The sequence below is a fragment of the Heterocephalus glaber genome, unplaced genomic scaffold (assembly GCF_053883595.1).
Source record: "Heterocephalus glaber isolate CG9 unplaced genomic scaffold, H.glaber_assembly_v1.0 deba00001504, whole genome shotgun sequence".
NCBI classification, from domain to species: Eukaryota; Metazoa; Chordata; class Mammalia; order Rodentia; family Bathyergidae; genus Heterocephalus; species Heterocephalus glaber.
The window spans coordinates 46,878,172-46,904,771 of record NW_028258324.1 but is presented as its reverse complement, the minus strand read 5'-3'; the positions used below and the strand labels follow the sequence as shown (position 1 = coordinate 46,904,771).

The 26,600-nt window shown below is 38.6% G+C and overlaps 1 protein-coding gene across 11 annotated transcripts in view; it reads left to right on the top strand.

The window, feature by feature from the left end:
- Nucleotides 1–26,600, top strand: part of Phc3 (polyhomeotic homolog 3) — a 114,258-nt gene that overhangs the window by 11,517 nt on the left and 76,141 nt on the right. For 7 of the 11 annotated variants that reach the window (XR_002393038.2, XM_087186497.1, XM_013071526.3 and 4 more), the window contains exons 1-4: nucleotides 9,047–9,123; nucleotides 12,149–12,314; nucleotides 16,472–16,627; nucleotides 18,837–18,914. Coding sequence is in view for 10 of the 11 variants with exons in the window: in XM_087186497.1 (XP_087042623.1) it covers nucleotides 9,110–9,123; nucleotides 12,149–12,314; nucleotides 16,472–16,627; nucleotides 18,837–18,914 (414 nt within the window). In the remaining variant the exon portion in view is untranslated. Of the gene's footprint in view, nucleotides 1–8,589; nucleotides 8,716–8,870; nucleotides 8,939–9,046; nucleotides 9,124–9,160; nucleotides 9,512–9,616; nucleotides 9,776–12,148; nucleotides 12,315–16,471; nucleotides 16,628–18,836; nucleotides 18,915–26,600 lie in introns of those variants that run through there. The other 4 variants (XM_021254033.2, XM_021254030.2, XM_087186496.1 and 1 more) reach the window with 4 other exon arrangements.

Genomic DNA, 26,600 nt, shown 5'->3' with positions numbered 1-26,600 from the left:
GAAGAGGGGTTGAAGGGAGGGTAGGGGAATGGGAAAAAAAAAGAATTAAGACACATTATGTACAGGTACAAGTTTCTTGTGATGAATGTGATCAATATATATGATACATATGTACTAATAAAAAATAAAGATAAAAAAATAATTAAGACAAGGACCCGAGTTCGATCCCTGGTACCAAAAAAAAAAAATTAAGAAAAGTCATCCTGGGGCTGGGGATGTAGCTCAGTGGTTCCAGCACCTGCCTTGCAAGTGGAAGGACCCAAGTTTGATCCCCGGTACCAAAAAAAAAGTCATCCTGGCTTGAGAATGTGGCTCACTGGTAGAGCACTTACCTAGCACAAAGCCCTGAGTTCAATCCCTAGCATTGCCAATAAATAAATAAATAAATAAATAAATAAATAAATAAATTCCACAGAATGGGAAAAAACGATTTGCAAAATATATCTAATAAGAGATTAGAATCCAAAATATGTAACTAGTTCTTGCAACTAAACAATGAAAAGACAACTCAATTTCTCTTTATGAGCAAAGAATTTGAATAGGTATCACTCCAAAGAAGACATACAAATGGGCAATGAAAATAAAAGGTATCCATTAGTTATTAGATAAATCCAAATAAAAATCACAGTGGGCTACTACTTCACACGCACTTGACTGGGCTATAACAAGAAGATGGACATTTATTTGTCAATTATACCTCAATAAAGCTGTTTATATGTGGAGACGGGGTGGGGGAGGCAGAAAATAACATGTTATTTGATGTGCACGCATTGAAATACAAGTACATTACTTGTGAGAATGTAAAATAGTACAGCTGCTTTGAAACACAATTTGACAGTCCCTCAAGGTATTAAACATAGAATCACCATCAAGTTCACTCCTAGGTGTATATCTATCAAGTTCAGTCCTAGGTGTATCTAAGTCCATTTTCTATAGCTATAATAAAACAGCTTACAGAATAGAAGTTTATTTGGCTGTTGGTTCTGGAGGCTGGGCAGTTCAAAAGCATGGTGCTAGTATCTGCTTAGTATCTGGTGAGAGCCTTCTTGCTGAATTATAACACAGTGGAGGGCATCACACAGTAAGTCTGTTCCAAGGCTTAATTTGTGCCTGAATGGTGAAAAATTCAAGGAAGCTAATGTATAAAGGCACTTGGGAATAGAGGAAAGTTTGAGCGTGTTTGTGAGGAAAAAGATGCTGATTCTGTAAGTCAAGGTAGGTCCTCTAGGTTTAATCCTGTGAGTTGAAGGAATCAGCTGACATTTTGGGGAGGAGAGGAAAGTGAAGATAAAAGCCAAGCGAAAAGTGGCCCAGAATGGACTAGAATGGTAGTCTGGGGCCTTATGAGAGGAGGCAAATTTTTAGCTTCATTAAATGTAAACCAGTGCTGATATCTTAGAAGTTGGGCCGGGGATTTAGCTCAGTGGTTCTGCTGCCTGCCTCACAAGTGGAAGGACCCGAGTTCGATCCTTGGTACCAAAAAAAAAAAAAGTTATCAGTGTGACCCTTTTGCTGATAATGACTTGCTATACATTACTTCATGACAGGATCTCTATTTTTTTGTGCGTGCCAGGGATAGAACTCGGTGCTCGTGAGGCAGGTTCCGGAATCACTGGGCTAAATCCCTGGCCCTCTATTTTTTTTTAAATTGCTTGCTCCAGCAAGTATTTTGATAAAACCAAACCTTACATGGTTCCAGCAAGAAATGCTTACTCTGAGCGGCAGTTCAGTCTCTAGTCTGGGTACCATATGGCCAAACTGGAAGTCTTGATACTAATTTTGACTTTGCCACTGACTGTAGCCTTAGGTTATTTATGGAAGTTGTCATGTACTTTTCCCTTTCACAGGGTAGATGATGACAAATTTAACTTACCTATCTTTAAAATATTATGTAAATAAATAAGCATCTCAAAGCCCTTCAGAATTCACTGATGGAAAGTACCCTTTAAATCCAAAACTTTACTATATAGACATTGTATTATTTTCCTAAATTAAATTTTATTTCCCCCATCTTGCCCTTGAACATTTCTATAGTTATAACAACAATAAACCTTTTGGATTCTTATTTTTTAAAAAATGTCCCTGCAGTATACTGCAAAAAGAGCAAACTTCTATCATACGTACCTAGTGCACTGCAGCTGTACACTATTACACTTAGGTCAATTTATTTATCCCAGTAAACTCACCTGGTAGAGATTAGTGTTATCTCTGTTTTAGTGATGATGAACCTGGTGTTCCCAAGGGTTAAATGCATTGCCCAAAAGCACTCAGCCAGAAAATGAGAAGGACCAGTGGTCAAACCCAGGTTCTTTTTTTTGGTACCGGGGATTGAACTTGGGACCTTGAGCTTTTGAGGCAGGCACCAGAACCACTGAGCTAAATACCCAGGCCCCCCCCCCTTTTTGAGAGAAGTTCTCCCTATATATTCCAGGCTGCTGACCTTGAACTTGCAGCAATCCTCCTGCCTCAGCCTTCCAAGTTGTGGGATTATAGGCATGCACATGCAGCTAAAATCAGGTTCTTAATTTCAAACAGCAAGCTTTCCCATTATCCCACAAATAACTAGACAAATATTCATACACACATGTCCTCCTCTTCTCCCCCAAGTATCAGAACACCTGTAAAATGTTCCATACCTGTTAAAAAGGGTAGATTGTTTCTCAGCTCTGAGAAACAGTATATTAAGACAGGACTTTTATTATACATTAAATAGTATGGCATTGACAATGTATGTTATTGTTTAGAATGGTCCCCAAAGCCTGATGTGATAGGATTATGGGAGTGGGACAGCTGTCTCGCTGCTAGGTGGGTCTGGTAGAAGAGGCAGTCATGGACAGTATGTAGCCAGGAAGGGTCTTTCTCCCTGCCCTATGTCTCCCTTCACTCTCTGCTTCCCAGCTGTCATGTGCACTTCCATCATGCCTGCCTGCCTTAGAGCCAGCCAGCCAACTCTGGACTAAAAATGTAAGCCAAATAAACCTCTCTCCTTGAAGTGGTAGTGTTGGGTATCTTGTCCCAGCGAGGAGGAAAGTGACCATGACAATGTATTAGCTTTCTCATCACTGACACACAATACTCGACATCCACAACTTAAAGGAGAGATTTAATTTGGTTCACAGTTTTGGGGAGTCAGTCTGAGTTTAACTGGGCTCAAGGCAGGAACTTCATGGCAAAAGGGCATGGAAAGCAAAGATGCTTAGTTCATGGCAGCCAGGAAGCAGAGCAGGGGAACAGTGCCAGGGAGGAAGAGGCGAGTGAATAGACCTAGACTCCCGGTCCTAACTCCATGACCCACCGGACACACCCGGAAGTGTGCTCCACCATTCCCTGGGGCAGAACCCAAAGCCAATCAAGTTGACACTACACCCTAACTGCCACAGATAACAAGAAATTTATCAACTTTTTAATGTTTGAATTTATTTTCATGAAACAACTTCAAATAAATTACACAAATCTTCCTCAAAATAAGTATGCCAATATTACACAAATTATTTAAATAAAGCTACTACACATATTAAATCATCACAGCCAGGCATGGTGATGTACATCTGAATTCTAACACTTGGGAGGCTGAGACATGAATATCACCATGAGTTTGAGACCAGCCTGAACTACTTAGCAGGACTCAACGTACCCACCCTCTAAATAATCATCACAGAAGAAATTATTCTAAACTCAATGTATATCACACTATGCTTTGCATAAATGTGTACTGTATATCCAACATGTGATAATTCACCTGACAAAACTAAAGTATATAGTTCAATAGTTTTTAGTATATTCACATTATTGTGCAACCATAACCTCTACCTAATTCCAGCATATATTCATCACTCTAAAAAACATGCTGTACTCATTTTGTAGTTGTTCCCCATTCCATCTTTTCTGCAACCCCTGGCATCCACTCATCTGCTTTCTGTCTCTATGATTTGCTGTTCTGGACATTTAATACAAATCAGTTGTTTGGCCTTTACAGACGTTAACTAACATCATTCATTCAAATGTGTATTTATTGGCCACTTGATGTTTTAAGAACTGGGAATGCAGCAGTGAACAAAATATGATGCTTTCAATCTGAAGGTTGGTGGGAAGAGTAAATAAAAAAAGAAATATGCATATAGTGTAATGACTTGTATCAGTGTGGTAAGAAGAAAAGTCTGAGTGACAGGGAAAGACAGTGCTGAGAAGGTCACATTCATTAGTTCAGGTAGTGCTCTCTGAGATGTTTGAATAAAGGCCTGGATGAAGGGAGGTGGTGAAACCCACATGAAAGGCATTCCTGGCTGGGGAAGACAAGTAAGGGGGCCAGGTGAGTGAACATACTGAGCAAGGAAAGTCACACGGGGCCTCATAGGCTCATGGTGAAAGCTCAGGAATCTGTGCTAAGTGTGGTGGGATGCTATTGGAGGATTTTAACAGGACAGTGGCACAATCTGATTTACATTTCTGCTTTAGGCTGCTGTATGGTGAACAGGCAACAAAGGGGCAAGAACTGAAGCCAGGTGACCTCCAAGAGCCTATTACTATGGCTTGGGAGAGGGCTAACAATGGCTTGGCCTAGGCTGGCAACAGCAAAGGTGAAGAGAAATGACAGATGAGATTTGTATTTTTATGATTTCAGGTGTGCTCATGGTGGCACGGCCAGCGATGAGGTTATATTTTAAAGGTGGAGCTCCTAGGATTAGAAGAGATCATAGAGCTAGCGAGGGGCCAAGCCAGGATTCAAATCTGTCTGATTCCAATGCCTACTTATAACAATTCCTCTGGGCTGCCATAATACTAAGCAAATACTAAGCATAAAAGCAGAACAAAAATGAGAGTACAGCAGACTCTTCAAGCCCTTTCTGTACTTACACTCTTGTACCAGGGCCTTGTGGCACATGGCAGAAAACTCTGTAATGGGTGGGTGGGAAGTCAAAGTGCAAACAATGTGGTCACCATGACTTCTTTCTCAGATTGGGTAATATGACTTCTAAGGGCCCTTCCAGTTCTAGCACTCTGTGTTGTCACTATTCAGCACCTAGGGGAAAACAGCCAGCTGTACACACTGCCAGCCACAGATACACAAAGGAAGATAAGACTGATAAGGATAGGATTAATATACTGATTGTTACAAGAGTAGGTAAGAGGTGGCAGTGTTACCAATTTTAAGGAACAGAGAAAGCATGTCTCTATGTTGTATCATTCCAACTTTAGGATACACTGAAATATTTTGCCTCATTCATCCAATTATCTAAGTAGTTATTCTGTCCACAAAAAGCCTATAGCATATATGAGGCACATTTAACACTGGTTGAGCAAACTAGATGAAGGAAGACCCTTATAAAAGTTAAAAAAAGAAAAGCAGGTGTGGTGGTGGACACCTGTAATCCCAGCCACTTAGAAGGCTGAAGCAGGAGGACTGCAAATTTGGTCTGGGCAAGTTAGTGAGACCCTGTCTCAAAATAAAGAATAAAAAGGATGGGGGTAGTTCAGTGGTAGAGTGCCCCTAAGATGGATCTCCAGTATGGCAAAAACAAACAAAAAGCAAAGTAAAAAAAATATCAAACAGTAAAAGAGGACTTCTTTATAGAATTTATATTTGGCTTTTTTTTTTTTTGGTACCAGGGATCAAACTCAGGACCTTGTGCTTACAAGGCAGGTGCAGTGCTACTGAGCTAAATCCATGACCCACATTTGGCCTTTTGTAGACTTTATCTTTCAAAGTATTATTGCCCCCGCCCCTTTTTTTACATTATAAAATAAAGCCTGAAGCAGTTAGATCATTTGCCCATCGTGGCTCATTTGGTAAAGCAGTGAGCCCAGTATTCAAATCTAGGTCTGGTGGACTTATTGTCTCAGCACATGGAATCCTATGACAGTAATCCTTCCTTAAGTGGGACACAGGACAATGTGTGTGCTGTACCAACTACTCCAGAAGGCACCAGGGAAGAGTGAACAGTGGTCTAGAATAGTGCTAGCAAACTTTCTTTAAAGGACCAGATTGTATATATGTTAATTTTGTGGACTATTACAGTGTCTATCACAACTACTCAACTCTACCCTTGTAGCATAACAGCAGCCACAGACAATACATAAAGGAGTAAGTATGGCTGTGTTCATAAGGGCTTTATTTATGGACACTGAAATCTGAATTTCACACATTTTTTACAATTGTCACAAAATATTTCCTTAATTTTTTTTTCAATCATTAGAAAATGTAAAAACCGTTCTTCGCTCTATGGCTGTTCAGAAACAGGTTGCAGGCTGGATTTGGCCCGTGGGCTATAGTTTGCTAACCCCTGATCTATAATCCAGACCAGCGCTGTCCAGTTGGACTTTCTGTAATGATGGAAATTTCTAATATGTATTGTCCAACAGAGTAGCCTTTAGCTACCTACAACCAATAGGCAATTGAAATATGACCAGAGCAGCTAAAGAACTAAAATATTGTTTTAGGTTTTTTTTTTTTTCAGAGTCCAGAATGGTCCCTGTTGCCCAGAATGGCCTTGAACTCCTGGGTTTAACCAATACTCCTGCCTCAGCTTCTCAAGTAGCTGGGACTACAGGGGCACACCGCTTCACTTAGCTTAAAACTAAATTTTTTAATTTGCTTTCCCTTCCATTCCTGTTGCCTTTATCATTTCTTTGATGATTAGTGCAGTCTCCTAAGGAACAGTCTCCCTGTCCCTTGTTTTACTCTTCCAATCCATCCTTACAAAGCTAAAAGGCTTTTTCTAAAATCAAATGAGATCCTAGCACTTCTCCAAAGTAACTTCCTGTTAGTTACTTCTAGTAACTTCCAATAAGTTCAGCCTGCTAGGATACCAAATAAATACTTTGTTAGAAAATGACAAATAGGTAAAAGACTTTTCTTTGGTTTGATCAGAAAAATGAAGGTTAAGTTTCTTAAGAGTAGCTCTTCATCACACTGTCTCCCCCACTTTCTTTAATCCTTTGAAGCAGGGTCTCCTTAAAATGCCCAGGCTGGCCTGGAACTCAGAATCCTCCTGCTTCAGCTTCCCAAGTAGCTGGCATTACGAGCATGCATCATTACATCCAGCTCTCTTCTAACATTTTACCTTAGTGTAGTGAAGAAAATTGGGCTTTGGTGATACAAAGTTTAAATTGTCCCCACTCTGGTACACATTGAGCAGGCAGCAAAGGTATCTACTTTGAGCCTCTCTATACTTACTTCTGTGCTAATTGGGAATGAAAACCATATCAGAGTTGTGAAGATCAATAAATGAGTTAAGTAGAAGTTCTTTGACTTAATAAAAAGCTACATAATTTTTTTTTTTTTGGTACTGGGGATCGAACTTGGGTCCTTGTGCTTGCACAACAGGTGGTGAAACCACTGAGCTAAATCCCTGGCCGAAAAAAAACTACATAAATATTAGCTGTTGTTTTAGTAAATATTGAACTTTAGAAGTTTTAAAAAAGCAATACCAGTCTGATTTTACCTACAGTATATTGTCATTTTTAAGGCTACTCTGTGTAAGGCAACAATAAGGACATAAGCTTTAGATGTCTGAAGGAAAGGGGGATGCAAAGGAACAGTTTTGGCCTATTATTCCAAATATTTCTTGGAATTGTGCATTTTCCATCTTTAGGTGTAAGATTATGCTTTCTTCATTCTTGTTTTTCCAAATAATAGTTTTATCAGTAAAAATAGTTTTTTCTACTGAAGATATACTGAGCAACATTCCAGCCCTTTTTCTTTTTTATTTTGAGACAGGGTCTTGCTCAGTTGCTAAAATGCCTAGGATGGGCTCGAACTTGCCATCCTCCTTTCCTGCCTCAGGCTCCAGAGTGCTAGAATTACAGGCATATACGTCCATGCTCAGCTGCAATGAACAGTTGATTCTTTTTTTTTTTTTGGTACCAGGGATTGAACTCAGGTCCTTGAGCTTTCGAGGAACCACTGAGCTAAATCCCAGGCCCAACAGTTGATTCTTGAGAGATAAATGACAATCACATCACAACAAGAAAGAAAAGGTAGTTGTTTATTTTTAGTTGCATCTACAGCAACTTTTTAAATGATTTTTTTCAATGAGTTCTAGGATTAGTTATAGGAAGGGCACTGCTATTAGCTAGGAGGATAAAGAAAAAAATTGTTATCAAAGAGGAAAAGGAGGTAAAGGAACAATACAAGTTCACCTAGGAAGTGTTCTCTCTTCTTAGGCACATCCTGGAACAGGATTTCTAAAGTTAAGTATACTTTTCATTCAACCACATTACACTTTAAGATGGATTTCTTTCAAATGCTTCATTTCTCATTTCTTGATATCAGCGTGACTATTTCATGAAACGCAAAAAGTGACATCATTGATGATCACTATGCTCCCCCCCATGAAAAGCAGCAAAGATTTATCATTCCTTCAACTTACGGTTTTCAAAGCACTTAATGGACCTGTTTCAGAACATTTACACATATATTGTGAGCAAGTGTCTATAAAACCCACTCCACTCTCCAGATTAAGACGTCTCGCTGGAGACATGTCTTTACAATTTTATATAGTTAATATTTTACTCGTTATGTTTGTCTCACCCTGCCTCAGAATTGGCATATAATAAATTACCCTAACCAATTAGATGTTGTTCCTGCTTGTTTCCTGTGGTGTTCAAGTTTGCAACCCCTACTAAAAGCTCAGTAAACTTGGGTCGTAGACAGGGACCATTCCTTAACCAGCCTCTCACCGGCGTTTGAACGCTGCCGCTGAACTCCGAGAGACGGTGAGATGGGAACTCAAGCTCCGCTGCAGCACATTTCCTTTCCCTGGGAGACCTTAGCATCTAATTCTCATGGGAATTTATTTTCAAGCCCCTCTTCGGATTGGCATATTTCTTAAAATATTTAATTCTAAGCAGAACTTTTTATATCGTTACAGATCCTAAGAGTTGGAAGATCTTGAGCAAGAGAAAACAAGGGCTTGCAAAGGAGACACCAATAATTAAGGTGGGGAAACCTGGCTTCTCCGTGGAGAGCAGGGGTTGAAGTGGGAGGGGGATTGGCAGCGGAGGACCCCACGTGACCTCAGGGGACCCGGGGCACCGCCGACCCCGCCCCTCTGCCTGCTGCTGCCGGGGGGGCGCATGCGCAGCTCGTATTAGTGATGGAGGAGAGAAGATGGCGGAAGCGGAGTGAGTGACTTGCTGGTGACTGATGTCGTAACCGGAGGGGTGGGGGGGGGCCGAGTGGGCCAGCGACAAGTCCCCCAGGGGTTGAGCTCAGGGCTCTTTCGCGGTCAGTGCAGGAAAAGGGAGACCCGAGAGTCATCTTATAGTGGAGAAGCCGGCTTGGCCCTACTCTGGGAACCGATGCGAGCTAGAAGGGTCCAGTTATCCTCCTAGTGGGAGCTACCCTTCCGCTGTCAGGTCCCGGATTGTCAGGACCCTGCGCGCGTGGTAACCTGTGGGACTCCGGCCGCTGGCGTCTTGCGGGAAACCAGATCCAGTGGGCTCCTTAAGCGCTGTCATCCCTGCCAGTGGGCCCCGCGGGCTGCTGCAGCCTGGCGCCTGCGGAGGCTGGGTAGGTAGGGCGCGAACTCCAGGCCTCCCTCGCGTCACCCTCCTTCCGCCCGGCGCCGCCCCACTCGCTGCTCACCGCGAGACCCGGGACGCTGCTGCCCTCCGCCCGCCTGCCGGGGGCGTGGGGAGGTGTCCCCGCCTGGGCCTTGTAGCGGCAGTGTGGGGTGCGGCTGAAAACACCAGGGAAGGAAAGCTTTCCTGCGGGTCTCTGGCTGCATTGCTGATGCCTCCCCCGAGGGCCACATTCTTGTATAGCGGTGTGATGGTATGCTTAGTTAGCGACTCTGAAACTTACTGTTTTCTGCTTAGGCCTCTTGTGAACCAGAACTGTCCGGCTATATTTTGCACGCATTAATATACTCAGACGCTGTAGTTACCAAAATCGTTCTTTTGTGCCAGGCCTCCAAATTCAATGGGTTGGTTTGCCCAGTTGCACTCACTAATGTTTAAATTACTTAATGCCTAGAATTTGGATTCTCTCTGACCATTTTTGGTTAGTAGTGAAGACTACTTACTATGATATTTGGGTTTGAGGGCATGGTTGAACAGAATAACACTTTTAAAAGGACTAGATTTTGAGCTTGCTTTTTGCATGTCACTGATACATGCTGCAAAAGTGTTATGCCAGGAAATAGTTTGGTAAAAGTTTATCTTACCTGCTATTAAGTCTGTAATATTGAACGGTTACCATATGGTACTGTGATTTGATGATTGGAAAGCAGTTTGAAAAAATAGCAGAGAAGTGTAAAAGTGTGTGATTCATTTTCTAATCATAAAATGTGAGGACCCAGCCCCTTACCCCTTTCACTTTTCTCTTATTAATTGGAAATGTTTTTACTCTGGTTCTTCAGAGCCTACAAATACTGTTTACATATGTGATAAGGAATAAAGCAGATTTGTATGTAAAAGGAACCCTATGGGAATAGGATAGGGTTGCCCAATTAATGCCAGATTCCTTTTTGTGTATGAGAAATAGAAAATGTTCTTGTTACATTCTTGTCAGTGCTTCTAATGTGAGATGGATCACATTTGTTTCTCAGGAGAAAAGACGTATAGAAAAAGCAGATAGATTGTGGTATTTATGTGTAATGGAGTATCACTCTGCCATAAAGAAGGATAAAGTTGAGTCATTTGTAGAAAAATAGATGCATCTCGAGACTAATCTTAAGTGAAATAAATCAAACACACACGTTTAAATATGGCAGTGTTTTTCTTGTGAGAAACCCAAAGGGTTGGAGCATAATGGAGGATAGATATTGGGAAGTAAGAACTTGTTCAAACGGGAAGGGGAACAAGGGAGGGGCCAGGGGAAGGAAAGAAAGGGAAAAGGAAACAGAAGGGAAGGAAAGAAATGGAAACAAAACTTTTGTTAGTTCAGAGGGAAAGAAATGTTGAAGGGAGGATAGGGGAATGGGAAAAAAAAAGAGTTAAGATATATTATGTACAGTTGCAAATTCCCTGTGATGAATATGATCAATATTATGACAAATATGTACTAATAAATAAAGTTAATAAAAAAAGAAAAAGCAGGTAAGACCAGTATAACTTCATGTGTTTTTCACCATCTTGTGCATTTCTGGCCCTAATAAACACCAAAGTTCTACATAGTTACCAACAATTTTGAAATCCTTAGAGTTAACTTTGAATATTTGAATTTATTCAAATGTGGATTCTGTATTGGGTGAATTTCTGTATCATAACATAAGTGAGGTAAACTTTAATATTAGAGGAAAAAGATTTTAAAAGTCTGGTACAGAAATGTATTTTATGGCTCTAGATTCTTTTGTTGTTGTTGTTGTTACCTGGGATTGAATTCAGGACTTAGCGCTTGCGAGGCAGGCGGCAGAACCACTGAGCCAAATCCTTGGCCCTTCTAGATTCTTTTTGTTTGTTTGTTTGTTTGTTTTGGTACCGGGGATCGAACTCGGATCCTTCCACTTGCAAGGCAGGCGGCAGAACCACTGAGCTAAATCCCCGGCCCCTCTTCTAGATTCTTTTTGAGAGAAAGAGATTTTGTGAGGATGTGGAAAGTTGCTGTCAACTGCTACTCTTATTTCTCCAGTCAGTGTAATCTGCTAATAAGTAAAACTCAGTTATTAGAAATAATAAGGAGAATGTTAGGAATGATTGGGAGGAAAGCTATGTGAGTTAAAAATTTTTTTAATTAACTTTATTTTTAAGATACTGTAGTTTATTTTTAAAGCAAATTATGTATGGTAACCACAACTAAGCTAATGAATCCAAGTCCTCAGGAATTCTTTTTAAAAGAATAGCTTTAATTTGTAATTACTACTATGATCAAAAGAATTACAAGATTTGATTTAAAGTATTCTGATTTATAAACTTTTATTTTTCTAGATAGTTTAGTATTCTTTCACTACCGGTTTTGATTTCAAGTCCCTCATTTTTCAATAATGCAAAGATAAATTTTAGGCAAGGCTTCTTCTGAGTTGTATTCTATATATGTGAAATATTTTTCTCTCCTAAGTGTTATTGGTGATTGTGTCCTAGCTGTATTTTATGAAGTCCTTATTAGCCATTTAGATTCTTCTCTGGTTATTTCTTTGGGTTGAATACTCTAAATAAACCTCATAAGCTGGTGCTTTTACCAATGCACATCTTTTTTGTTATCTACCAGATTTAAGGACCACAGTACAACTATGGATAGTGAACCAAACCCTGGAGCATCTTCTGTGTCCACCACAACCAGTAGCACCACCACCACCACCATCACTACCTCCTCCTCTCGAATGCAGCAGCCACAGGTTTCAGTCTACAGTGGCTCAGACCGACACGCTGTTCAGGTATTTTAGCCAGAATGGCGGATAGCTTGGACTTTGGCTGTCATATTACTTTTTGCTTGAGCCAGATGCATGTATTAATTCATATCCTGAAGTATACAGTTAGAATTGGTAATATTTAGGCTGGGGATGTAGCTCAGTGGTAGAGTGCTTACCTGGCTTGTGCAAGGCTCTAGATAGATCCTCAGCATTAGCAAAAATTGTTAATGTTTGAAATAACCAACTAACCTATTTAATAATCATACTGTTGAGATGGTTTGCATTTGTCAGGATGTAGGTATGTGTCAGGAAAATTAATTGGAAGGTCTGGAGGTTCTGCTACAAAGTGAAGATGCTCAATCCAGAGCCCTCTCCTAGTTACTTTTTGTTCCTGGGACAGAATACCAATACTCACAATTTAAACAAAAACAGGTTTATTTTGGCCCATGATTTCAGTCTGAGATTGGCTCTTCCCAAGGCAAGAAGGATCTGGGTGGTGGAAAGCTGCTCACAGAATGGTAACCAGGAAGCAGAGTGAAGGGAGGATCCTGGGAGGGAGATATTATAGCCTTCCTAGTCACACCCCCAGTGACCCACCTCTATCCAGGCCTGGCCTCTCAACAACCTGCTCAGCATCCCTGTGATCCAGCCACCCTTTAAAAGCCCACCTCGGGCCGGGGATTTAGCTCAGTGGTTTCGCAGCCTGCTGCGCAAGCTCAAGGATCTGAATTCGATCCCTGGTACCAAAAAAAAAAAGACACCAATCAATAAAAGCCCACCTCTAGGCCATGAGAATTTGGGAGGAGATTCTAGATCTAATCCATAACAAACCTCAGCATTCAGAATGCCTCTCTGTTTTTCTGGGGTTATATTTGAACCCAAAATATAGACTTAGGGAGATCTCAGGTCTGTAGCTATGTAAAAGGTTTATTTTAAAACCCAGGTGGCCTAAGTATCCTAGTGAGGAAGATCTATTTTCCACCTACTAGGGGCAGAAGGGAAAAGGAATATTTAGGAAGAGTTTTAAGCTTAGTCACTTAGTTGAGAAAAGTAAAGTTTTCTTAGTTAAACTTTATTTAATTTAATTTTTTTTTTTGGTACTTGGGATCGAACTCAGGACCTTGTTCTTGCAAGGCAGACGCAGTGCCACTGAGCTAAATCCCCAGCCCTGTTAAACTTTATTATAGTGGGGGCAATATAGTATTGTTTAAAAAGGGCATGAGCATTACAGTATGATATACTCTTTGTTTGAATTCCATTTTCGTTATCGTTAATATTGATGTGGCCTTGAGTGAGAGGCATAATCTCTTTGAGCCTCAAGAGTCTATAAGATTAGGGTAAGATTGCCTGCTTTCTTAGTTACTCTGAGGATTAAGTGAAGTATCTAGAACCACATCGGGTATACTATAGATATGCAGTACATAATAATAGCTAGTATCTGTTGAACAGTTACCATGTGCAAAGCATTTGACAAATGCCTTATGTAGATTATTTTGTTTAATTATTTTGTTTACCACACTTCTATAAAGCAGACAAAATTACTATCTCCATTTTACAAATGGGAAAACCAGTGTTTTAAAAAGGCTAAATATTGGGCCAGAGATTTAGCTCAGTGGTGCCTGCCTCGCTAGCACAAGATCCTGAGTTCAATCCCTGGGACGGGGGAAAAAAAAGGCTAAATATCTTTCCTAAACTCACATAGCTAGTAGGCTCTCTGACTTTAGAGTTTGTGCCCTTAACCAGCTTGCTTTCTGTAGAGTCTGCATAATTGCATTATTTTTTTATTTAGTAGTGCTTTAGCATGAACTCAGTGTCTCACACATACTAGGCAAGTGCTTTATCACTGAGCTACATCCCTGGGCCCTCATAGTTATAGTCTTAACTATTTGTGATATAGTCCCTTCTTTTGCTCTATTTTTTGGGCAGATATCCATAAAATATACTAAAAAAAAGTAGTGCAATGACTATATCACTATTCTATGGATTAGGATTTAGTTTTCTGAAGTCATTGTAGAGTGGAATCAGAACTGTTGGACCCAGCAAGCTCAGCAGAAATTAAAAATGAAATGCAAAGTGTGCTTTTAACATTTTTCACCTTTCTCAGAGGCAAGGGATATAGAAAAGAGTTTCTAAATCTTTAAGCATATGGATGATGTGATTTTGGTTTTTTTGGTCCCTTCATCCCTGTGATATTTATGCCAGTTTGATCTTTGGTTTTTATGTAAGTTGGATATATTAATAAAAATAAAATATTACTGGAGATATGTAGCTATATTTCACAAATAGCTCTAGTTCTTATGAGATCATAGAATTGCTTTTCCTAAAATACAATGAAATCAATATTTATTAAATTACTTAAGTAATTCTTTAATTTTCCAGATTTCTTTTTCAGTCCTGTGAATTCTTATCACCTTGTTCCTGTAGAGAAATGAAATAAGAACAATGTGCCATACATTTAACTTGTATTTACCTGGTGCCATGAGTATAGTATTGAATGGTAAAGAAAGACTGTGCTGACGACAGAAAATTACTACACTCTGACAAAAAAGTGTCAGATTCTTCATTTGTTATTTCAGTTTGATTTTTAGAATTTTATTATGAAACGAGAAGAACATATATAGATTTTCCTGATCAAAAACGATGTATTATTTAAAAAAATGATGTATTATGATTCTGAATCACTTAATGCTGGCCTGTAGTCCTCTGCAACTAGGAATCAAAAACCTACATTGATTTTGTGACATGAGTTCATAGTAGGTATAGGAATCTACAGTTGGAGAGAAAATAAACATCAGCCATGGAAATACACTTTCTTGAAATTTGGATTAAGAAATTCATGGCTTTATGGTTCCAAATGTTCTGACTTTGACTCTCAAGCTATAACGATTATGGCTCTGTTATTCCATTGGGACTATGAAAATCCTGGTTTGCTGTGGAGATTAAGGTTCTGTGTTGTTTCAGAGTCATAGTGGACATGACAGGATTTTGGGATGTGGTGGCAGCGGACTGGCAAGATACATTTTTTTTCGGGTCTTATTAGAATACTGTACTTGATTTTTCTCTGTTTATATGAAGTTTTAGGCTCAAATTTTTAATATTTGCTGTGATTAAAATTATTTCAGGAGGTGTTTAAGCAAGAATAGTTTTATTATAAATGCAAGTTAAGAAAACAATCTGATATTTAACAGTAATTGTTATTTTTAAAAAATTACTAATTTTGTATGATTATTGATATAATATACAGTAATGCCTTGGTTCACATATGCTTCTGTTTGCAGACAGTTTAGCTTGTGAAACAAAAGTATTCAGCAGAATTTTGCTTCTATTCACAAACTCTGCATTGAATGACAAACACAACCACAGCCATCCTCACCCACAAACACAAAACACAGCTATCTTCCCAAAATTGTAAAACAAACTAAATTCATAAACCGAGGCACCACTATATACTCATTGTGGTTATTTTCAGACATTCACAGAAAAGTACAAACTAGAAGCTAAAAATCATTTCTAATCTAGCTACCCATAACTAGTCTTTTAAAAAGGCTTTCCTGAGTATTCAAGTAATTTAATGTAAGAATGGTACCTTATTCTAAATTATTTTGTAATGTGCTTTTTTTCATCTAATGGTATATTTGGGGATTTTTTTGTTAGTGTAGATCTATATCTGCACTATGCAATATATAGTACCCACAAGCTATACATATAGCTATTATATTAAGGCAATCCTCCTGCCTCAGCCCCTGAGTGCGGGGATTATAGGCATGTGCCACCACGCCACGCTAAATCTTCACTCATTTGAAAGTTGGAAAACAGTATCTTGTTTTCATTTGTAAGTTTTTGATTACTAGTAAATTGAAGATATCTTCCCACGTGGCCTTTTCTTTTATGAATTGTCTGTATTGAGTAATTTAATTTGCAAACCAGTGAATCCTAGTAATATATAACTAGGAGAAAGATATGTTAGTAGGCTTGATGACATTGAATTGTAAAATTTTAAGCTGCTTTTTTAATACGTTTTATTGTTAAGATAAAGGTTGAGCTAGGGGATACAGCTCAGGAATAGAGCATGTGCTTAATGTGTGTGTACAAGGCTCTGGGTTCAAATGCAGCACTTCAAAAAACAAAAAAGATAAAGGTTGAGATTATGATTTGACATTCGTTCAATTGACTTATCACAGGTAATTCAACAGGCATTGCATCGCCCCCCCAGTTCAGCTGCTCAGTACCTGCAGCAGATGTATGCAGCTCAGCAGCAGCACTTGATGCTACACACTGCTGCCCTTCAGCAGCAACATTTAAGCAGCTCCCAGCTCCAGAGCCTTGCTGCCGTGCAGGTAAGACAGATAAATTAATAATTTATGAGGCCAAAGTTAACACATAATGTTAACACACTATCTTCAGATAATTACTGAAAATGAATACACTGGTTATTTTTCTGAGTTCTCATATATCATGTGATTATTTTTCCTGAAGTAAATATGTTAACAAACTGCCAAAGAAGTTAATTGGGGGGCCGGGTATTTAGCTCAGTGGTTCCACCACCTGCCTCGCTAGCGCAAGGTCCCGAGTTCGACCCCTGGTACCAAAAAAAGAGACGACATTAATTGGGGGGAAAAGTAGTATGTTTTATGTGTTACTTTTTTTTTTAACTTTTGTTTTTATTAGTACATGTTTGTCATACACAGTGATCATATTCATCATAGGGAATTTGTATCTGTACATAATGTATCTTAGTTCTTTTTTTCTTTTTAATCTTAGTTCTTTTTTTTTTCCCATTCCCCTCCCCACTTACAAAAGCTTTGTTTTCATTTTTTTCCTTCCATCCCCCAACCCATTCCCCTTCTCATTTGAACATCAGTGTGTTACTGTTGCTAACTTTTGTCTCATTGCTTTTTAAAATTTTCTTCTGGACTGGGCATTAAATCCAAGCCCTTTGTACTGACCTACATCCCCAGCCCTTTGTTATTTTTAGTTTGAGACATGGTCTGGCTAACTTACCCAGGCTGGGCTAAAAGTGGTAATCCTCCTGCCTCAGCCTCCTGAGTGCTAGGATTATCGGCACGCACTACCATGCCTGACTTGTCTAACTGCTTTTTATCTAAATTGGAGAAATGCTGTGGTAGTGGTGTGGTTTTGTGTTCAAAATTCTAGGTATAACACTGATTATTTAGAGTTATATGAATTGTATTTCTATTTTAACCAAAAATAAGATTGCTTTTTAAATTATGTAAGTAATTTGTATTTGTTAAAAAATCAAGCAGTGTAAAATTGTAAGAGGCAAATAAAGTAGAGATGTTCCTTTCCCCACTTAACACATTTTCCACACTTCAGAAGTGGTCAGTGTAACAGTTTATATGTATTCCTCCAGAAATTTTCCGTTCAAAAATACATATAGGCACCTCTCTAGAATATAATTATATTATTCCTACTAGTATCACAATAAGGAAATGTGATTAAATGCTCATTTCTTTTTTATGTTAGTACATGTTTACAATACAGAATAATAATGTTCATTTTGGGGAATTGGTACATGCATGTAACAAATCCGTGTCATTTTCAATCTCTTTACCTTGCTTTTCCTTCCTCCTTCCTTCCCCTGATCTGCTTCCCCATGTATAAGGGTCTAGCTTCTGGTTTCCTGTCAGTGCTCCTTTATTTTACTCATTGATTCATTAATTCATTATTTATTTATATTTTTGGTTCTCATATAAGAGAATCTTTTACTTTCTGAGTCTCACTTATTTCACTTAGCATGATGGTCTCAGGTTTCATCTACTTTCTTGCAAATGACACGATTTTATTTTTTATGGCTGAAATGTGAATTGCATTGCTATAAACATTGGTTAAATCCTTATGTTTTAGGGCCGGGGCTTTAGCTCAGTGGTTCCGCCGCCTGCCTCGCAGGTGCAAGAACCCGAGTTCGATCCTTGTTTTGTTTTGTTTTTTTGGTACCAGGGATCGAACTCAGGTCCTTGTGCCTGCGAGGCAGGCGGCAGAACCACTGAGCTAAATCCCCGGCCCCAAAATCCTTATGTTTTAAGAACGATTTTTATTAATGTTACACTATTTACATAAAATTCTGTTAGATATAATCTTAAATCTCCTTACCAGAGTAGGAGCTCAGTTGATTGAACCTGAAAAAGGTTTATTTCTGCTATCAACAAATATCAGCTGTTGCTTTATCTGTGTTCATAATATGAGTTAGGAAACTGAAACCCATGGCCTCTTGATGTAGCTTCAGTTTCTTGTTCATAATGTTGGTATGGTGATTCCACTTCAAAGATGACAGACACCTGTATAGTAAAACCAGTGTGACTGTAGCTAGTAAAATAACATTAGCTGTTGGGTCCTTCTTTCAGTTTTTCTTTACTTGTTTTGAACAAAATCTGTTTGGCCAAAGAGTAAGCCATGCTGACCACAAAATGAGTTGTTTCATATATAGAACTTTCTGGTTTTTGTTATTGCAGCTTTGTGTTATCTTGGTACCAGAAAGTTTCTAACTTTAGATTTTTACAGATATATCATAAAGGTCTTATGTTTTAGGCAAGTTTGTCCAGTGGAAGACCATCTACATCCCCAACAGGAAGTGTCACTCAACAGTCAAGTATGTCCCAGACATCTGTAAGTACCCTGACGTTTTCTTATATTAAAAAAATTTTTAATTTTTAATTATTGTTTTCCAAAAGTAAATTGTTTTTATTCATGAGGCTATTATTGTATTTGTGTTGCATGCTGTTTTAAGTAGTAAAGGCCTAGAAAAATGAACGTGAGGTTTCAGAGTTCAGAGTTAATTTGAAGCTTCTGAAAATTAGTCTTAAAAATCTTTTTTTGTTTTATGTTTTATATATTTTTTTCCTGATTATGTTCACATCTCATGTGATTCTAAATTATTTCAGTTTTCTTTTTTCAAAATTTAAATTGGTACATTATAGGTATACAATATAATGACATTCATCATTGGAAATTCGCACCTTTACATAATCTCTCTTGGTTCTCATTTTTTCCCCCTTCCCCTGCCCTCCCTTCATCCTCTCCATTCCTCCCTATTTACAAAGACTTTGTTTCCATTTTTTCATTTGCTCATATTAATTCCATTCCCTTCTTTCCTTTCCCTGACCCCTCTCATTTCCTCTTCCCCTTTGCCCCTTTTCTTCTTATTTCACATTATCTATTATACCTTTTAGTCCTTATTTACACTTTCAGTTTCTCACACTAGAGAAACTATTCGGTAATTACACATGTGTGTCCTATTTATTTCACTTAAGAGTATCTCCTCAATGTGCATCCATTTAGCTATAAATATCTCTCATTTCTCTTTTTTTATGGCTGAGTAGTACTCCATTTTATAAAAAAACCACATCTTCTTTATCCAGTTTCCAGTTGATGGGCACTTGGGCTGTTTCCAAGTTTTAGCTATTAACAAACTGTGCTGCTATGAACATGGGTGCACGTATATCACTGTGGTATGATTCTTTTAATTGTTTGGGGAAGATCCCCAGCAGGGGAAGAGCTGGTTCAAATGGGACTTCCAGTCCTAGTTCTTTGAGGTTTCTCCATACTGATTTCCACAGTGGTTGCACCAGTCTACACTCCCACCAGCAGTGGAGCAGGGTTCCTCTTTCCCCACAGCCCGGCCAGCATTTGTTATTGGTTGATTTCATGATAGCAGCCATTCTTTCTGGGGTGAGGTGGAATCTCAGCATTGTGTTTATTTGCATCTCCCGAATGACCAGTGATGTTGGACATTTTTTCGTATGTTTATTTGCTATTTCTATTTCTTTGTCTGAGAACTGTCTGTTCATTTCAGATGCCCATTTTTGGACTGGGTCTTTAAATTTGGGAGGTCTAATTTTTTTTTAAGTTCTTTATAGGTTCTAGATAATAGACCTTTGTCTGAGGAACAGCAGGTGAAAATTTTTTCCCACATTGTGGGTTGTCTCTTCACACTGTTGGTGGTTTTTGACCATTTAGTATGATATTGGCTGTTGGTTTTTCATAGATGGCTTTTATCAGATTGAGGTAGAGACTGTCTATTCCAATTTTTTGTAGGGTTTTTACCATAAATGTGTGTTGGATTTTGTCAAATGCTTTTTCTGCATCTATTGAGATGATCATATGTTTTTTGTCCTTGGCTCTATTGATATAGTGTATCACATTTATTGATTTGCGTATGTTGAACCATCCCTGCATCCCTGGGATGAATCCCACTTGGTCAGGGTGTATGATCTTCTTAATGCTCTTCTGCATTCTATTTGCCAGTATCTTAAGGATTTTTGCATCTGTGTTCATTAGTGAGATTGGCCTATAGTTCTCTTTTTCGGTTGGGTCTTTCTCTGCTTTGGGGATCAAGGTGATGTTTGCTTCCAGGAATGAATTTGGGAGTATTGCTTCCCTTTCAATTTCATTGAAGAGTTTAACCAGTAGTGGCAGTAGTTTCTCTCAAAATGTCTTGTAGAATTCAGGAGTGAAGCCATCAGGACCTGGGCTTTTCTTAGTTGGTAAGTTTTTAATTATGTTTTCAATTTCAGTTGATCTTTGGTTGTTTAGAATTTTAAGGTCTTCTTTGTTCAACTTTGGCAATTCATACGTATCTAGGAATCTGTCCATTTCTTCTGTATTTTCCATCTTATTGGCATATAGGTTCTCGAAGTAGGTATTGATGATCCTCTGGATTTCTGCTGGGTCTGTTGTAATTTCATCCTTTTCATTCCTAATTGCATGGATTTGCACCTTTTGTTTCCTTTTTCTGATAAGGATGGCTAAGGGTTTGTCAATTTTGTTTCTTCTTTTGAAGAACCAACTCTTGGCTTCATTGATTTTTTGTATTGTTTTCTTAGTCTCCATTGCACTGATTTCTTTTTTTTGTTTGTTTTTGTTTTTGTTTTTTTTCTGTTGCACTGATTTCTGCTCTGATCTTTATAATAATTTCCTCTCTTGTATGAGGTTTGGGTTTGTCCTGTTCATCTTTTTCTAGAAGCTTGAGGTTCAGCATCAGGTTGTTTAATTGGGCTAGCTCTATTTTTCGTTTTTTTTTTTTTTTTTTTGGTACCAGGGGTTGAACTCAGGACCTTGTGCTTTCGAGGCAGATGGTGAAACCACTGAGCTAAATTCCCAGCCCTGTTTTTCTGATATGAGTATTCATTGCTATGAATTTCCCTTGTAAGACTGCTTTCATTGTGTCCCATAGATTCCGATATGTTGTATTGTCATTGTCATTTAATTGAAGGAACTGTCTGATTTCTTCTTTAATTTCCTCTGTGACCCATTGGTTATTCAGAAGTGTGTTGTTCAATTTCCATGTGTTTATGAAATTTTTGTGGTTTCTTTTGCTATTGATCTCCAATTTCATTGTACTATTGTTCGATGATATACAGGGAATAACTTCGGTTCCTTTGGACTTACTTAAACATGTTCTATGAGAGAGTATGTGGTCTATTTTAGAGAATGACCCAGGTGCAGCTGAAAAGAAATGTGTATTCTGATTTTGTGGGGTGGAACACTTTAAACACCTGTTAAGTTCACTTGTTCAAGAGTTTGATTGAGTTCTAGTATTTTGTTGGTTTTTTTTTTGTCTAGTTGATGTATTTGTTACAGTGGGGTATTGAGGTCCCCCACTACTATTGTATTAGTGCTTATATGATTTTTCATGTCCATTACTATTTGTTTTATATAGTTGGGTGCACTAGTGTTTAGTGCATAGATATTTATGATTGTCATCTCTTCCTCTTGGATTTTTCCCTTTACAAGGATGTAGTGTCCTCCGGCCAGGGGTTTAGCTCAGTGGTTTCGCCGCCTGTTGTACAAGCGCAAGGACCCGAGTTTGATCCCTGGCACCAAAACAAAAGGATGTAGTGTCCTTCTTTGTCTCTCTTAATCAGTGTTGGTTTGAAATCCACTTGATCTGCAAAGAAGATAGGTACTCCTGCTTTTTTGGGGGACCATTTCTTTTTTTTGGGTTCCTGTCACATGGAGTATTGCTTTCCACCCTTTCACTTTCAGTCTGTGAGTCTCTTTTTGAATTAAGTGTTTTTCTTGTATGGAGCATATTGTTGGATCTTGCTTCTTGACCCATTCTGCCAGTCTTATTTCTTTTGATTGGTGAATTGAGACCATTAACATTGATGGTTATAACTGATACGTATTGACTTATCATTGTCATGACTTTTTCTTTTTGTTGGATTCTCCCCCTTTGCATTTAATTTCTTGTCATGCCCGATGGATTCATTCTGCTGGGTTTCCTGGGGTTGTGATCCTTGTTGCCTTTTCCTAGGATATTGTCTAAAATTTTTTTGAGTGCTGGTTTGGTATTCATGAAGTTCCTAAGGTGCTCTTTGTCATGAAAGTATCTTATTTCTCCATCAATTTTGAAAGATAGTTTTGCAGGGTACATCAATCTGGGTTGGAGGGTGTTCTTCTGTTGAATTTCTGGAATCTTAACTATTATATGCCTATGTGTAGATTTTTTTTGATTAAGGTTAGTTGGAGTCCTATATGCCTCACTTGTCTGTATGTCAAGTTCTTTTCCCCTCCTTGGGAAGTTTTCTGCCATCACTTCTGTGAACAGTTTTTTTATGTCATCTGCACTGTCTCCTGTTTCTTCATTGAGTCCAGTCAGTCTTATGTTATTCTTCTTTGCATCATCTAGCAGCTGCTGGATTGATTTCTCGTGGTCCCTTACTATTTTAAAGCAATTTTTCTTTTCCTGGTCACTAATTGCAATCTTATCTTCTATATCTGAAATTCTGTCCTCACATTGGCTCATTCTGCTGCATAGACTTTGAATGGAGTTTTTAATCTCCTGGAAATCTGTTTGCATCTGTTTTATGGGTTCCATTTGTTTCCTATGTTGGGATTCCATCATGTTCCTCAGCTCCTCTATTTTTTTAATCTGTGTCCTCTCTAGATTTATTAACCATGTTTTGCACTATGGGCATAATCTCTGCTGTTATCTGAGAAATTATTTCTAATTTCATTTTTTCCATATCCTCTTTTGTTTCCAGTTCAGGGATTCCAGGTGTTTGAGTATCAGAGTGTTCCATCTCGTTTCCCTTTGGGGCTGCTGTAGGTGATCTGGAAGTCTGGTTTTGAGGGTTGTTTATGTGTCTTCTCATTTTGACAAAAGTGCTGGGGAATGGTGGGGGGTTGCGCAAGGCTCACCTCCTCTTCTCTGGGATTGGTGGTATGGCAGCCCGGAAGCCTCCTCCTCTGTGCTGGGAGCAGTGATGTGGTGGCCTGGAAGCCTCCTCCTCTGGGCTGGGAGCAGTGGTACCATTTCAATTTTCCTTGTAAATTGAAATATAAATTCCAGGTATATCAGCTAAGCATTTACTGTGATATACTAAAATATGTTATGTGCTTGTTGGACCTCCAAATATTTTTAGCTTTGTACAGTTCAAATTTTAGAGATTATACTTTACTGCTTATGTGAGTTATTTGGAACAAATTTACAAGTATCTGATGTTCAGAATGGGGTAATTTATTTTGAGAGGGAATAAAAAAAAGCTATTTTGCTATATTGTAATATGTACTGGGAAATTGTGCAAAATTTCCCAGAAAAAAAAATTTATTGTCATGGTAACACATTTTAACTTAATTTTGATATAATTTCAAGTTGCTACAGTAATAAAAAAAATTTCTATACTGTCTACTCAGATTCACCTGTTAGCGTTTTACTGCATTACTTTTTTTCTCTCTGTAAATATACATACTATTTTTTTCTGATTTATTTATGGGTTAGTTGAGGCATGATTTTAAATACTTTGATATGTATTTCCTAAGAACAAGGTTATTCTTTCATGAAGCAACAGTAAAATTCTTAAATTCTTAAATTTAACTGATACAGTATAGTTCATACTCAGATTTCAATTGTCTAGGGTTTCTCAACCTTGTAAGACATTATGGGCCAGATAGTTCTTTGTTGTGGGGGATTATCACGTGCATTATAGAATGCAGCATTCCTAGCATCTAACCACTAGATACCCACAGAGGCTATGGCCTTCTTCCTTCCCATAATATGACCCAAAAATCCTTCAGGCAATACTGCCTGGGATTGAAAACCATTGAGTTATCCTAATGATATCCTTTTAAAATATTTTGCCCTGGTCCAGGATGGTAGAAGTTTAACACTTTTTAATAGTTAACTCCTGTAGAATATACTTTGTAGATTTTAAGGAATTGAAGATAAACTTGTTCTGTATTTCTTTAGCTAAGTTTTTGATCTTGCTGAGTACATGTTGTGGTCAGCATATAGTTATTTTTCTGGCTATTTGGTGTGGCATTATTAATTTGAAAATTCTTTTTCAGCATGGGAGTATTCTGGATTATAAGCAAAATTAATTTAAAAAATTACTTGGAGATGATGGATTGAAAAAATGAAAAATTTAAGTAATTAATTTACTCTGAGCATGAATACTGTAGTTATGACTTGATATTAAATGTCTGAATTAGCTGGGTGTGGTAGCTCAGGCCTGTAATCCTAGCACTTGGGAAGCAGAGGCAGAAGGATCACAGTGAGTTTGAGGATAGCCTGGGCTACTTAGTGAGTTCAGGGTCAGCCTGAACTACAAAGTTAGACCTTGTCTCAAAAAAAAAACAAAACCAAAAAAATAAGTCAGCTTAATACAGAAGCAGTAAAGAACTGGTAAACATTTTGTGAGCTAGTTAAATATTAGACAAAAGATTTATTCTATAAAATACTGGAATAACAAGAGGATGTGTATAGGTAGATAGATATCATGTTTTTGAATGTTTTATCCACATAATTAAAAGGTATCTTATTAAACTGTTTTCTCTCATGATTTTATGTATGTGACATTCACAGAAATTACAATTCCAGTGATTGTGGGGGGTTTTTTTGTTTGTTTGTTTTTTTGTATCTGGGATTGAACTCAGGACCTTGCACTTGCGAGGCAGGCACGGGGCCACTGAGCTAAATAAATCCCCAGCCCTAATTGTGTTTATTTTTAAAAATTTTTTTATTTTCTTGGTACTGGGGATTGAACTTGGGACCTTGCGCTTGCAAGGCAGGTGGTGGAACCATTGAGCTAAATCTGCAGCTCCTTGTGGTTATTTTTTATGGCATTATTACTGCTACTAGTCATAAGCCAGGCAGCATTGTACCATGAAGTATGTCAGAACTTGTGAATGGCTGGTTGGGGAAAAGAAATGTGGAAGGAGAATAGATGCCCAGGATAAAAAAAGGTGAACAGGGCCGGGGATTTAGCTCAGTGGTTTCGCCACCTGCTGCGCAAGCGCAAGGACCTGAGTTCGATCCCCGGCACCAAAAAAAAAAACGGTGAACAATATATCATATTTGTTTTATTTATTATTTGTGGTAACTATTCATTGAGTTGACTATTAGTTTAGTAAATTTAGGTCATCGTCCAAAGTACAGAACACAAAAAGATAAATTTCTAGGTAGTGATAATAATGAACCGTTAGACAGTAATCTAGTAGTTTTTAGATTTTGGATATTTTGAGGCAGAGTTTCAAGTCATAGTGATCATTGGGAAGGGGCTTCAGCCTTCAGGAGAAAAAAGGCCTACAAGTTGGGCTATCACGTAACCAGCTAGATAAATTGGGGTTTAGAGTAGAAATGGAATCTTAGCAAGGAAATAAATATTATATAAAAATTAACTCAAAAGTCCAGTCATAGAACCTGGGTAAGCTATGTTTGTGGTTTGGGGAGTAGTCTATGGTTAATTGAATATATAAGTAACCAGCAGATGCCAGCATCTGCTTCTTTTTTCTGTTTTTCTCTTCTTTTTCCTTATTGAAATAGGACAAATAATTCTGAGTCATTGTTAGATTTTATAATATTTGGCTCTAAAATTAATTGGGACTAGCCATGTGTAGTTGTGCATGCCTGTGCCAGGCAGGCACGGCATTGCTGAGCTAAATCCCCGGCCCACGTTCATATACTCTTAATGAGAATGTACATTGGGACTGTCAGGTAAAAGGGCCGAAGACCAAGACCAGACCAGGCCACAACAAGCCTTTATTAGGGGAATAGATCTGCCGGGCTGTCTCTGAACAAAGGAGAGACAAAAGCAATATGGCTGGGGCAGGGAGAGTCTTTTATAGAGACTGGGGTGGGGTTTGTAGGGGCTGAGGCGGGGTTGACTGAGGTAGTGACTAGGGAATGGAGGCGCTGGTGATGTCACTAGGTGGTAGGAGGTGAGTGAGTATTAGGTTACTCTCTAGGTGGGAACGGGCATGCTGGGAAGAAGAGTTTGTTCTTTGGTGGGAGCAATCATCTTGGCATGACATCACACAGGGGAAGGGGCAAGGCACCATAGGAAGAGGGCA